The sequence below is a fragment of the Vespula pensylvanica genome, chromosome 7 (genome assembly GCF_014466175.1).
Source record: "Vespula pensylvanica isolate Volc-1 chromosome 7, ASM1446617v1, whole genome shotgun sequence".
Taxonomy (NCBI): Eukaryota; Metazoa; Arthropoda; class Insecta; order Hymenoptera; family Vespidae; genus Vespula; species Vespula pensylvanica.
In genome coordinates, this window is record NC_057691.1 from 3948604 (window position 1) to 3963193 (window position 14590).

Below are 14590 nucleotides of genomic sequence, written 5' to 3' on the forward strand. Positions count from 1 at the left end.
ATTTCCTTCTTTTCCTTTTTTATTTCTTTTTCTCGATTTTTATTCTGCCTTTTCAATTATACGAAATTTGTATTTTCATCTTTAAATACTCAGATCGGAAATTTAGTAAAAGTTATTTTTTAGAATTTTTGTAATGTCTCTCGGGAAACTATCTCATTCTATCCTTTCTCAATTTTTGTCGAATACTTCCGTCGAGACACTTAACTTTCTCCTTTGGTCGCGTTACAATCTTCGTTAAGGTGCATGGATCGTGACGCACTGATTTTATGAGTTAGAAAGAAGCCGTTCATTTTTATGCGATAAGTTTGTGTTAACCTGATAACTTTATGTTCTCGAGTGAAAAAGGTATACCACTTGTTTGTTTAAAACTGTTTTTACTATTTTATTTTTGGCATATATCTGTATTGTTCATTGATTATATGCAATACTTTTTATTGTTTCATAAGAAATAATATCTATAGTTATATTGTAAAAATGACAATTATATAATATACGCCTGAAAGATGATAACCGGATTTACTTATTTGCAAAAGAAGGCTTTTAAACCGATAGTGTCATGTAACGTAAAAAATGTAAAACTATTATCGAATTTTTTGTTATCTTACCGTCTGTTGGTAATGCAGTTCGCTGTAGTATCCGTTAATGTTAATCGTTCAAAATAATATTCATTGAAAAAGCCAATTACTTCGTAAAAGTTATCTTAGGAGTTAAAATTATAGATCTGATACATAGATCTTATAGATCGTTTTTAATTACGTCACGTTTTCGTATTACTCATTCTTATCATAAATTTAAGGAAACGTGCAATTATAGAAAAAAGTTTTTATCATATCGTTCAACCTAGATCTACATTTAAAGTATGCATATTACAGACATATATTATTATTATATATATTACATATATATATAATTACCACTTAATAATCTTACTGCGTTCGATTAAGATTGCTCCTATACTCCATTTATGTGAATAATTTTTTCCAAATTATATGTTTCTCGAATATATACTTCTTTTTAAAACGTTAACTATTTTAATAGACTTGAGGTAGGTTTTATTTAATATTTTTATTTATTGTATTACTTGTACAACGGTAGTCAATAATGTATTTCAAATATATTCTCATTCTAAATTGTCATAAAACATGTTTTATCAAGTAAAACGATGATAACATTGAAATTGCAATCATTTTTTTCTCTCCCCTCCTCTCGAATCTCAATAAATCCTAATTAGAAGTTGCGTTATAGGATTATAATAATGATAATAATAATAAAAAAAAAAAAAAAAGAAGAAGGAGATTTATATGTATGAAAATAGTTGATTTTTTAGTAGTGTATGGCACGGTTCTCGTGTTAAGAACTGTATTCCATAATCGAAAGAAAAGTAATCATTAAAAATCTATCCGATTAATTAAATCCATGATCGACACACGCATGATCCATTTATATTAATAACTTTTACGTTCGGCGATAAAATATGTATTTCTAATATGTAAAAAAAAGACACAAATGCGAATGATAATGGCCTGAATAAATGATTTAGGCGAACGTTTAAATACAATAATTATATACTACTTTCCTTTCTAAATATGTTTTTCAAGAGAGGGCCAAGTATATCTTACAGGACAGAATATATAGCCAAGTTCTTGAAGTGTCTCAGATTAAAGAGTGAAAAATTTCATTCGATCTATATAGACGACTTATTATCCGTTTAAACGTATAAAGTTAAACCAATAAGTACACTCTTATTCTCTCTGTCTCATTAACCATAACGAATCGATATAATGACGGTACGAAAATCAAACGATTTTTCTTCTCTAAGCTCGATAGACGAGCACAAATTCAAAATCGAGGAGCTAATTAATTAAGCCGCTAAATTTTTCACGTATGTATATATCGTTTAGTACATTACGGAACTACATTGAAAGTGTATTGCTTGCTAAAATGATCAATCTTTCAGCGTTCTTCCTGGCAACGATTCACGACATGCACTGGACACTGCGACAATGCCGTTCGATTGTTTCTCTCTCTTTCTTTATATATTTATATGTGTTGGGTCTCTCTTTCTCTCTCTCTCTCTCTCTCAAAAAAAAAAAAAAAAAAAACAAAAAACAAAAAAAAAAGAAAGAAAAAAAAACAAAAAAAAAAAGAAAAAGAAAATTTTCCAATGAAAGGAAAATAAGACTTCTCTCCTTTCATTATTTTAAACGATAACGCCGTGCTGGGCCAACAATTGTTTTCTTTGTAATAAACTCGGTGACTCGACTTCGACGTTCTCGTTCCTAGTGGTACCATCGAAGGATTTGGACGTTTTGAGATTATTCAATGCCTTCGAACAACTATTCGTCGAGATTTCCAATGATTTGGAGCTTCTTAACGAGGCATTGGCTAACTTCTTGATCGTCTCCGAGATAGGACACTTTATAAAGTCCGCCCTCTCTCGTTCTCTATCTTTAATTCTTTGATTATCATCGACTACGTGAATAGGATCATTCGAATCTACGTCCAATTGCTTTCTTTCATCTATCTTTTTCTCAATTGTCGTATCTTTGTCCTTGTGGTCGGATTTATCGTTCGATTTGCTATCTACAATAACTTCAAGATCTTTCTTAGAATTCTCGAACTTATTCTCCTCTTTCCTATTATCTTCCTGTCCAAGAAATGATTTAGGTGGTGCTTCAACGTAACCACTTTCATCGCTATCGGCTTCCTCGTCGAGCGAATCCAATGTTAAGAACGTAGGTTCCTCGTTCTGTGACAATTGACGGCTCAATCGGCTTGGATATTTCTCTAATATTCGCCTTTCCTTTTCCTGCGTATTTTCGATTCTACGAAGTATCTCACCCCTCGGTCTGTAATCCACCACATCGTCGAAATCCTCGACATCCTCGAAATCAAAAAGATTCGAAGCTGTGTCTTCGGTTTCCTCTTCTTCCTCCTCTTCCATCGATTCCTCTTCCTCGCTTCTCAATGAGAACCTCTTTCGATTCGGTTTAACGTTACAACGATGGAAACGTGGACTACCGGTACACGTCATGAAATTCGGTGAACCTTCGGAATTTCTTCGTGGTCCGGTACCCCTTCCTACGTCTTCCTCTGTATAAAGGATCCTCGCGTTTGCCTGGTGCTCTGTCTCACCTAAAACGAATTCGTAATACTAGTTAAAAATATTATATTATAAAATAATATTTCATTTCGATTGTAATGATTTAAATAATTTAATAACACATTGCTGTATGTATATATATATATATATATATATATATATATATATTATATCCATATATTCATATTTGAAAAATTCCAAAAAATAGAAATTATATATTTTAAATAATTTCCTAACAACCGTTAGAGATATTGTATCGTACTGTTTAAAAAAAAACTTTTATACGTAGTAAGTTAAATAATTTAATAATTAATAATTTAGATTCTTGATATAACAATTTCAAATGTAAGTTCATATGAATTACTTAATTGTTTTAATCTCAATTCACAATTTCAAAATATTTGATATAAAAAAATTGGTATATTCTAACCAGTTGTTTGATGATCCTCAGGTCCAATCGTTCTTTCCTCACTCGTTACTGTACTAGCTGTCTCGCATCCACTCGAAATACTTCCATTCTCATCGGAAGATTCTCGATTGAGAGCATCCAAAAGACGTGCCAATCTCCAGCCATCTTGATCTTGCCAGCTTCTAGCTACAGTCTCTAACGTTCTTAATTCTTCGAGAAGTCTTTGTTGTTCAATCTCTTCTGCAACGGCATCCTCTTCGATCGCTGAAAGTTTCGGTGCACTTTTCGACCTTTCCAAAGGTGGTCGATAATTCTGGCCACCTGTACTCAATAGGAGCTTTCTCCTTGGTAACGAAGGATTTTCGTAGAGAGCATTGGCCAAGGACAATCTATGAAATAAGATTATTCATATATAATTATATTCAACATCTTACCATTCATTAAACGTATTAAAATATAATGTATTCATTCAATAACTTTGAAAAGTCTCGTATGAACATCATTAATACTAAAAAAAGGAGCTAATAATTAATATTCAATATTTAAGAAATATATTTTCTGATATTATTGAGAATAATAAAATCAAGCTTTAAATTTCTAGACGTCATAAAGATAATATCCAAACTAGAAGCAATGTTTAAAAGGCTCGGCGAGAATAAAAAAATTGTTTTTATATTTTCATTTTTAACCTGTTCGACAGATATTTGGATTTTATCTATACTCTTTCGACAACAACAAAAAGTCGCGATATAAAATAATATAATACTCGTATAAATGATCAGAATATAAATTAATCGTTATATAAAAACATTCTGAATGACATACACGTCTCGTATCTAATTCATTTTTAATTTTAATGACGACAATATGTAGAAAAAAAAAAAAAAGAAATAAGAAAAAAAAAGAGGGAAAAAAGCGGAAGTTCTGTAATCTTTTCTAAATGATCACCTGTCTTCTTATATAATAGAATCAATATATCGATGTGAATACTATCGAGCTAATATACGAGAAAGCGAATAAAACTCGTTTAACTTGGTAGAAGAACGTCGTGGAATCTATGACCCGAATGCACATTAACGATCACTTCGACCCGAATCGTGACTCGATCCTCCGCTTGTTGCGATCCACGCCAGAAACGTGACCTGAATTCTACCTTTCAGCGAAGGTCAAGACTTTGCGAGACTTTGAACGCAAACACGAGAAGAATCTCCGATTACCCTTGATCTTTGAAGGTCCTTGCCGTTCAACACGAGACATTTTATATCTATGGTACATTTACCTTAACTGGTCTCAACAAAAAAAAAAAAAAAAAGAAAACAGTAGATATCTTACTATTTTATACAAGCTACTGTTTAAAACAAACACGAAGGCTATCTCTTCAATATATTTATCTATGTATTTATGCACCTTTCACATTTTTGAATAATATATCAATTCTAAGATGTTGAATTTATAATAACTTTTATATATATATAAAATATATCAATATTTTATATATATATATATATATATATATATAAAATATATCAATATTTTATATATATATATATATATATATATATTATGTTGGTAAAATTATGCAGATGATGTAAAGTTAAAATTTTTTAAGAAATAAATATTAGTCATTTATATTGCTTTATAACAATATCAAATATATGACTGAATAATGTGTGACTTAAAACTCACTTTCATAATCATTAACTTATATAAATATAAATTATAATCTATATAAAGACAAACTAGAAACGATATACATATCGTCAATAAATTTTCATGCTATCAATTGCATTGATTATAAATCATATAAATGAATAAGTATTACAACTTTTATAAAAATACTGTCATTTAAAGCACACAACTCAAAAATGAATTTTTCTTATTAAAAAAAAAAAAATTATTATTATAACAATATAAAAGACAATCTCTCTCTCTCTCTTTCTGTCTCTTTATTTCTTACCTAGCATTTTGCCTAGAGACCTTGTCCCTGCGAAATTCAAGAAGGGCCTGTTGTAACCTAGCATTCAAAGTCGAGGCTAACCTTCTCGCAGTAGACTCTTTGCTGCATAATGCAGCATGGCACCTTAATTCAGGCCTAAGTCTACGTCCTTCGTGTCTGTATACCCAAACGAATAAACGTGGATGTGACACTGGTGCTGTACAATAAGTAACCCTATGAGCCCAATATTCTGTTAAACCATGGTCTTTTGTAGTGGCGGTTAAACCACCATTGGTCACCGTCAACCTCATAGAAACATCGGGTCTGCTGCTGGTCACGTAGTTTCGCCATAAAGTTGACACTGGCTTTTCGACGCATCCTTCGCCTAAAAATCATCAACATTATCATTATGTTTCTTTCCCTATTATATTTTTTTCATATTATAATCGTTGCGTCTTTGTTTGATAATGTAATTATTAACGCATTAATTAATATTGTAGCTAAATTCTAAATTCCTACGATTAATCAGGATTCACCAACCGAAAGAAAATTTTTATTTTAAGTTTTCGAAAAAAAGAAAACTAATTGATTTTTATTTTTATCACCTAAGAACTTTGGAACTTCAGGAGATTCGGTAACGATATCATTTTAGGATTAGCTTGAATATAACGTATTCGTATGAGTTCTCTTGGAATACATACAATCTGATACGCAATGGAAGCTCAGTATGAACAGTACTCGCATTCCGTGGCACATACGCGACTGGAATACCAGTAACTCTGTTGAACTACTACATGTACTACATGTACATATGTAGTACATGAACATATGTGAATGTGTATGTATGTATATGTATTGAATACGAAGAAGATCAGGTACACTGGATAAGTTCATCCTGACCTTCGATACAGTTCGATTCGCCGTTCGACTCGACGGGGTTCGCCTTACCAATTTAGAAATACAGGAAACGCTAGTACAGTTACTTAGACTACAAGAATGGTGAGTCAGAAAGGAGGGTAGCAATAGAAGATAAGCAGCAAAGAGAAAATGAAACAAATTTTCTTTTGTTGTTATTATCGCGAAATGATCGGTAAAAAAGAACGTAACGATTACGGTATAAAAAGAACATAAAGCAGTTATCAAAAAAAAATTTCGCGATATCCTATAGTTTGTATGATCTCGCTTCTTTTATTAGATGTAAATGGAAATATATTTACTGTTATCTAGATCTCAACGAGCAAACGATATATCTAAATAAAGATAAAATATTTCTTTTTAAATAATTAATTGTTGAGAGATAAGAGCTATTATATAATTTATATAATGAAATGTTCGATGCGTTGTTGTGTATTAAAATATTTAAAAAGGCTGTGTATATATATATATATGTATATATATATATATGTTTATTTATTTATTTATGTCATATAAACGGGAAGATGACAGTAAAAAAGTAATTTATTTAATTCGAAGTGAAAATTCAAAGTGAAGAAATGAAGTTGTAAATAAATTTTTGCAATCACGCGAGTTGTTATTTTTTTTTTCATTTGTTATCACAGGATTGTACGATTAGATTTGCACGATCTATAGATTTTCATGATTCGTGCACGTGCTTCATCGTAAGCGATCAAGATCGCCATCGTGATTGCATGATATCAGCTATGACTCGTCTAACTTTATCGTAACGTTCACAAGGGAATTTCAAAGAGTTATGCGATTTCACCTTGTTTACGTCGAGAGAAGAAATAAAATAAGAAATAAACATGATTTCACTTTCTGCGAGAAATCTTTAATAGCCGATCGATAAAGTTCAATGAACATGTCTGTAAAAAAAAATTTTTTTTTTTTTTTTTTCTTTTAACGAACGCGCGATTATCTGCCGATTTCTCTTAGACATATATCATACGTTTTAAATCTAAAAGATATTTTATTTTTATACAATTATTATTATAATATTATAATGACATAACATTAATTAAAATTTATACGATAATTTATCTTTCTACATTAGTAAGTGTTTCACCGAGTAATTTTAATTATGATTATATGAAAGTACAATTTCTTTTTTCTAAAAAAAAAAAAAAAAAAGAAAGAAAAAAAATCTGAAAACAATCATTCTGTTAAAAAATAAAAAAAAAAGTATTTATCTGAAGAGAGAAAGCTTTAGATGAAATGTATCGGTGTCACAATGATCGTACCGATCCGTTGCATGTCGATTATCGAGCAAACGGAAAAGCGGATACGTACTGGAACGATGCGGAAGAGGAAGTGAATGCCAACGAAGAGGACCAACAAGGTTCGATCGCTAGCCCGTAACACTCTGTTCGGTATTATCCAATTAAATGCAGTACCGACCGATCCGTTCATTTTTTTCTTCCGTTATCTTGAAACATCGTGTGCAGGAAAACTCGCCAACCTTCGTAACATTCAACATCGTTGAAGAGGAAACGGTTTCAAGTATTTAAGGATGATATTGCACTAACTGCGAAACGATTATGTATTTCAACGCAATAATTTCGATTTAAGAGAAAAAGAAAAAAGAATTGGTAAAACTACAGTCTACCTAATAACTGGCTTTACAACAAATTCAAATATATTATATTGCATTTGACTCTTTTTTTTTTTTATATAGAACACGAACGATAATTATTTATAAACATTATTTTATTATTTATTTAATATTAAGTAACTATTGCAATTTGAAATAATTATGTTTTAAAATTTGTTTTTTTCTCTCTTCTTATTCAAATCGAAATAGCTAATAAAAAAATGTAATAAAAACGATAGCATAAATGGAATATCATCTCTATAAATGCTCTATTTGAAAATGGCTGATAAAGAAAGAGAAAAAATCTCGATTGATCGAGCGAAACTTACGAGCGAGGAAAACGCGGGCATAGAGATTAGACTAAATAAAGAGCTTCATGGTCGGTCGATCGAATTAAAAAAAGATTTATGGTATAAAGCATTCTCTACGGTTGCATGACTCGTTATCTTCCTGAAATAACCGATTATGCAACTATGCAACTACTTTAATCGATTTTACTTTATCGCATATCTATTTATTCGGCGATCGATATTTTAATATCTAAAGAGAACTCAAACAATTAATAATTCATCAGAATTCTATGAATAAGTCAAAATTTGACAAATTCATAAAAAATTGAATCGAAAATTATCTAACTGATCGATGAGTGATGTCAGAAAATTTTTGTATTTTTGTATTTTAATATAATTACTAATGTTTTAATACTTTTTACTAATAATTTCATCTAGTAATTTTATTTTTATTAGACAAAACTGTGCACAATGCCGAAATATTGGAATTAATTACTATCTCATACTTGAATAAATAATACTAGAATAATTTATTATCATTTTCTGTCAGTATTTTTTAAAACGTTATCTTTAGTTGATATGTGCTATATTATAGTTATTATACTAACGTTATTCGTTAAAATCGTATTATTGGTCTTAATTTATTTAGATATAAAATATCGAGAATTTTGATTACTGATCGATCACCAACTAACTATTTTTTGATTTCTAAATTATCCCTTCGAAAGAGTTTTACGATCGCTTCGAAAGGTTCAATGACTGATGATAAAAAAAAGGAGAAAAAAATATGGACGGCACGGCGCGATCTTGAATGATAGCGGTTGAAAGAAAATATATGTAATTGAAGTACGAATCGTGGCTCGTTGCGGTATGGTACTAACTGGTACCATCCACATTCATTCCTATATACGCGTACGTATATCTATATGCACATAATAGTTACGGCACTTATGCCAAGCTGCTTTAAATGTCTATCAATTTAACTAACAGATACCATAAAATGGTTTTCTGAAAATCATTTCTAATTATAGTCGATAAAATTATATTTTTTAATACGAAATTTTATTACCTCTGTATTATATGTTTTGTATGTAAAACCCATATAGTTAAAAATTATTTTCATTAATGATGTTATTACAAAATTATTATTATTGAAATGTAAAATTTTGTCTTCGATATATGTACATAACTTCTTGCAAATATATTTTTTAACTTGATTACTAATTTATTTTAACGATACTATTTACAGATGAAATTTAAATAGCTTTACACCGTAGGTGTATATCTATGTATATATATATATATATATATATATATATATATATATATAAATACAAGAAATTTACACACATATATATGTGTATTTTATCTACACACAGACGTATATATCCACTTTGATCTTATCGAGACATGGAGAACCGCGACTTTGATCTATATGTTCGATGATCGTGAAAGATTACTCGAGAGCCTTTTCGTGCGACGGTCTTCGTAATTAATCGTCCGTAATCTGGTCTGCTGATCGAGATAAATATCACGATCTAGAAACCGTATACATATAAATAAATTCATAATTCATAGGAAATGAGAAATAAACAAACAAATAAATAAATTACAAAAATTGTGATACCTTTTACATATCTAAATTTTAAATATAAAAATGAGTTTAATTAATTTTACAAATTAACATAAATATGTTAATTTTATGCTAATCTCGGTGGAAAGATTTCAACTGTTGATATATTTTTTTTTATTTCTTTTTCTTTTTATATAAGCATGATATAGTTATTCAAAAGCTGAACATTCGTCACAGATATACGAATGAAATGTTGAAAGAGAAAAAATATATATGATTACATTTACACATATTTATGTAAACGCCTCGAGGAAAAAATTAATGAGACCGACGATAAATCACGAATTTTCTTTTTCTTCGAAAAAAAAAAAAAATTAAAGACAAAGACACGACGCGTTTATCTGAAAAAAGGAGAACATTGATCTCTTTCCTGAATATGTGTTACTCCTGAATATTTTTATTACGAATCTCCGGTGTTTTCTCGTACGCGTAGACCGTTGAAAGAAGCATTAAGCGTCCCTGAAGATAAATTTATATTTAGAATTCACTTTAGAGAGCCTCACACGAATAAGATATTAACGTAGTTTGACAAGAAATTTGCAAATCTTTTCTCGAAATAACCAACCATGATCTTGATCCATTCACTTTTCCTTCCTTATCTTCATATATTAAAACATATAATTTATTTCTTATCAATTTCGAATGAAAATGTTAATTATTCTCTAAGAAAATTACTAATAGCGGAAAAGTCTATTGATACGAGTACTCTCCGACAAAGAAATTTTTTCTCCCACCTTCAGAAAAACGAAACTCACGTACGAAGTATTTCATTCGATCGATATACTGGTACAATGAATTTCTAATGGAATATAGGTTGAATCAAAAGTTTCCAGTTGTTTTACAGATATCTCTATTGTCTGTTCTTTTACAAGATCCTTTAGGCTAATATTTTTTTTTTGTTCTCAGACGAACCTAAAAACTTTTCTCGTTGAAATCTGAAAAAGATTGGCTTGAAAATTTTGAATTGATATTTAAAATCATTTGAGAAGTTTCGGTAAAGCCAGCAACTTTTTGTTCAGTCTATATATGAGAGAAGGAAAAATCGATTCGTTTTCCTTGTTGGATTCATTAACGTAATCGAGATTCTCATCGATTGCAAAACCAAGTTCTGTGAAGTTCTATCGTTACGAGAGACACCTCGTTGATTTTCTCGGAATCGAAGCAAAGTCAGCCACGAAGACATAGAGTCTGTGTTTTTTCACCGACTATAATATTTCTCTTCGTAAAAGTCGATCGAACTTGGATCGCGCTATTATCACTGTTTGTAACATCAACGATAAGCAAAAATTAAACGGATGGTCAAAGCATGCGAAATTGTGTTTAGCCATTTATGTTTGTCTATGTATGTTCGTGTAAAAGGAATGAGTCAAAATTTTTAAATATAGCAAGCAAATGTTACTATCTAAATATATTTTTCTAACAATTCATAAATATTCTTTTCGTTTTATTCTTTGGCATCGTTTATCATTTCTATCAAAATGTTTCTTTCATTATGCCTAACAGTCTAATTCTAAATTACAAATTATATAAACGTATATAGCGTTAAATAACAAATAATAATAATCTCTTTTTATTATGTAAAAGACGATAAAATTTACAAGATTCGATGCACACGTCACGTTAGCCACATTTATTTTATCGTACTTGATATATGAACTAATGCGAGTATAAAAAAAAGAAAAAAGAAAAGAATAAATCAAAAAAGATCAGCAAAGGAAGCATTCGGTGATCTTCTAGAAAGCGAGACACGAAGGTCAGCGGGAACGAGTTCGCGGCAAAACTGGAAACCGTTGTGCGAATTCGACGAAGGACATGTACTGAAAGAGAGCCTGGAGATCCTTCGTCGACAATTTATTTTCTTTTACCGCCTACGATCTCTCGTACGATCTTTCTTCGGTTATTCGTTTAAAAGAGATCTCTTAACCTTTCGCGATCCTACAGAACGTGTTGCTTCCAGCGAAATAAATAAAGCAATATATCTCATCTACGTTATGATATGACGTGCTTGTTAAACAGTAGGGGTTAGTAAGTCTATATATACCATACTTTTTAGGATCAAAAAATATATCTTCTTTAAGAACGTTTCCTTTACTTTTTTTTCTTTTCTTTTCTTTATTTTTTTTTTTGTTGTTGTTTAAATTTATTTGACATTATCTTTGTTGACTCATGATTTGGTGGATTTTAACGCGTCGTCTGTTATTTTTTTTTTTTTTTTACAAATTAAAATACATTATTTTTTAGTTACTTTGTCATTGATTTAAGGTGAGAAAAAAAGAAGACAAAAATGATATGTCTGCTTCATACTCGATGTCCATATCGTTATTACTTGAAAAATAAATATTGATAAAAATTATTATCTCTCTCATCGGTACTAGAATTTAGGAAAGGAAAAAGAAAAGAAAGGGAAAAAGATCCTTTCTCAGTGAATGTGAAAAATATTGAAATAGCCGATAAAAAAATTTTCTTTTTTACGCTGTCAACATTGATTTATTATATCCCGAAGATATTTATTGCTATATCTTTGAAAAAATAGTTTCAAGAAAAGCCACTTTTACAGAAAATAAAGTACAAACAAACAAAAGCAAACTGTTATCAAGAAGATAAGTTTCTTTTTATAAAGATCCAAACTTTTTAATTTGGCTGATTCTTTTTTTTTTTTTTTTTTTTTTTTATAGAAAAGTGAAATGAAAAGTTGTAGGAAATTTTTTATTGTTATGAAGATGTGAAAAACGATTCACTTTTTTGGTTCATTTGGAAAAAGTATTGTATCTATCTATTTCAATAAGAATTGAAAAAAAAAAACAGACATAATAATAGAATATAATAAAGAAAAAAAAAAGGAAAAATTACATTTCCTTGATATAGCCAATGAACGTCCCCGAATATTTTCTGTCTCTCTCCTTCTTAGCTTTACACTTTAAATTATTACGAGCATATCGAATGTCAAACGAGATATCCTTGAGAATGAGGCAGATAATGAATAAGTCAAATTTATTTTTTCAATTACTAGAATGAATTCGATGTCACTTTTACGATAAGAGAACGTGTCATTGGTGTATATCGCTTCCGTGATATCGATGATCTTTTCCATATTATAGTTTTCTATTCTTGTCACGAATATTGCAAAGGTCGACAGAAAAGAAAAGAAAAAAGAAATAAATAATAAATAAGTAAATAAAAAAGATAAAAAAAAAATTATTGGGAAGGTGATAAAATGTATGATTATTTATGAGACTATCATCGTTCATGAACTCATCGATCGTAAATGATAAAATTAATAAAACTATTTAGTGAAATACGTTTCGATCGATTAGATCATCGCTAACACGAGACTATTAATTCGGAACGAGTATGACCCGTTATAGATGCATGATTCATTAGATCAGAGATTAGATTCGATCGACAAAAAATTACGTTTTTTGTTATTTATCTCACTCATTATTTAATACTCATTTCTTTTTAAACAACGAACAAATTTGTAATTTCTTCTTAAATTTCATTTTCATCGTAAAAGAATTATTTTTTAATACTCAATAACTAAATAAGATCGTTTAGAAAAAAAGCAGAAAGCCGAAACTTCTAAGGATAATAAAAATTTCCAATTTTGTTAAAATCTTTCTGCATAATAATTTCGAATACCTTTAAATACATGCATTTTTGTGTAAAAAAAATAATTATTAGTACGTATAAACAAATAAAATATACGCTCGATGTTTATAGTCTGACATAAAGCAAATTACTTATTTCTTTGAAGAGTTCCATTTGTAAATTTATACGAAATAATAATTAACAAATTATGTAAGTAAAGGAAGTAATTTTATTTGACAAAATGAAAAAAAAAGAACAAACAAGAAAAAAAACATCTATTAAGGAAAGAATTTTGATGAGACTTTTTCAATCCGTGTATTCAAAGAAAAAAAGAGGGACTTCTTGCTATTAATTTAAAAAAAATTGTTCACATCAAAAGTAGACTTCTTTAAATATATTTCTTTTTCATTTCTTTTTTTCTCTTCCTTTTTCTCTACGAAACGATATATTTTTTAAAAAGATCTGAAGGATATTTTGTTATCGGATAAAATATCTTAGACTTTTTTATCGCCTTCGTTCGACTCGAAGATACAAATATGCAGCAGCATAAATTCAATACGCAGAAAGTAGTTTCTTGCAAGCAAGCAAATGATTAATTGCTGGTACGATGGTGACCTTACTCGATGGCACTTCATTTTCAACCTCGGCGTGCTCTCGCCAGTTCGATCGATCGATCGATCCATCTATCGCCCTACTCGTTCGTACGATACTTGCATCAGAAAACGAAAGAGAACGCAATAGCGTGCACTTCTGATTAACAATCTTTAATTATTGCTTATTTTGAACAAAAAGAACAAAAAAAAAAAAGATTATCTATCATTATGAATGAATATTAATAAGAACTTAATGCAGTTTTGCATATTAATTATTAAAATGCGTTAACCTCTCCAAGGACACTGATGATACATACATACACATAGTTTTTGTTCTTCGAAAAATTTAAATATTTGTAACGTCACATGTGAATGTCATTATTTCTTTCCTATACATTATTAATAATTTTCGTACTCATTTGTTTATCGTACATATTTTTTAATCGATTTCAAATGAATATAATACACTCGCTTACGCGATAACTTTAAT

At 29.6% G+C, this 14590-nt stretch overlaps 1 protein-coding gene across 4 annotated transcripts in view; it reads right to left on the reverse strand.

Moving 5' to 3' along the window:
- Positions 1-2092: 2092 nt before the first annotated feature.
- Positions 2093-14590, reverse strand: part of LOC122630316 — a 50482-nt gene continuing 37984 nt past the window's right edge. For all 4 annotated transcript variants that reach the window (XM_043814692.1, XM_043814691.1, XM_043814693.1 and 1 more), the window contains exons 3-5: positions 5470-5833; positions 3534-3901; positions 2093-3135 (exon numbers count right to left, since the gene is read on the reverse strand). In XM_043814692.1, the coding sequence (XP_043670627.1) occupies positions 2201-3135; positions 3534-3901; positions 5470-5833 (1667 nt within the window). In that variant the 3' untranslated portion in view covers positions 2093-2200. The remainder of the gene's footprint in view (positions 3136-3533; positions 3902-5469; positions 5834-14590) is intronic.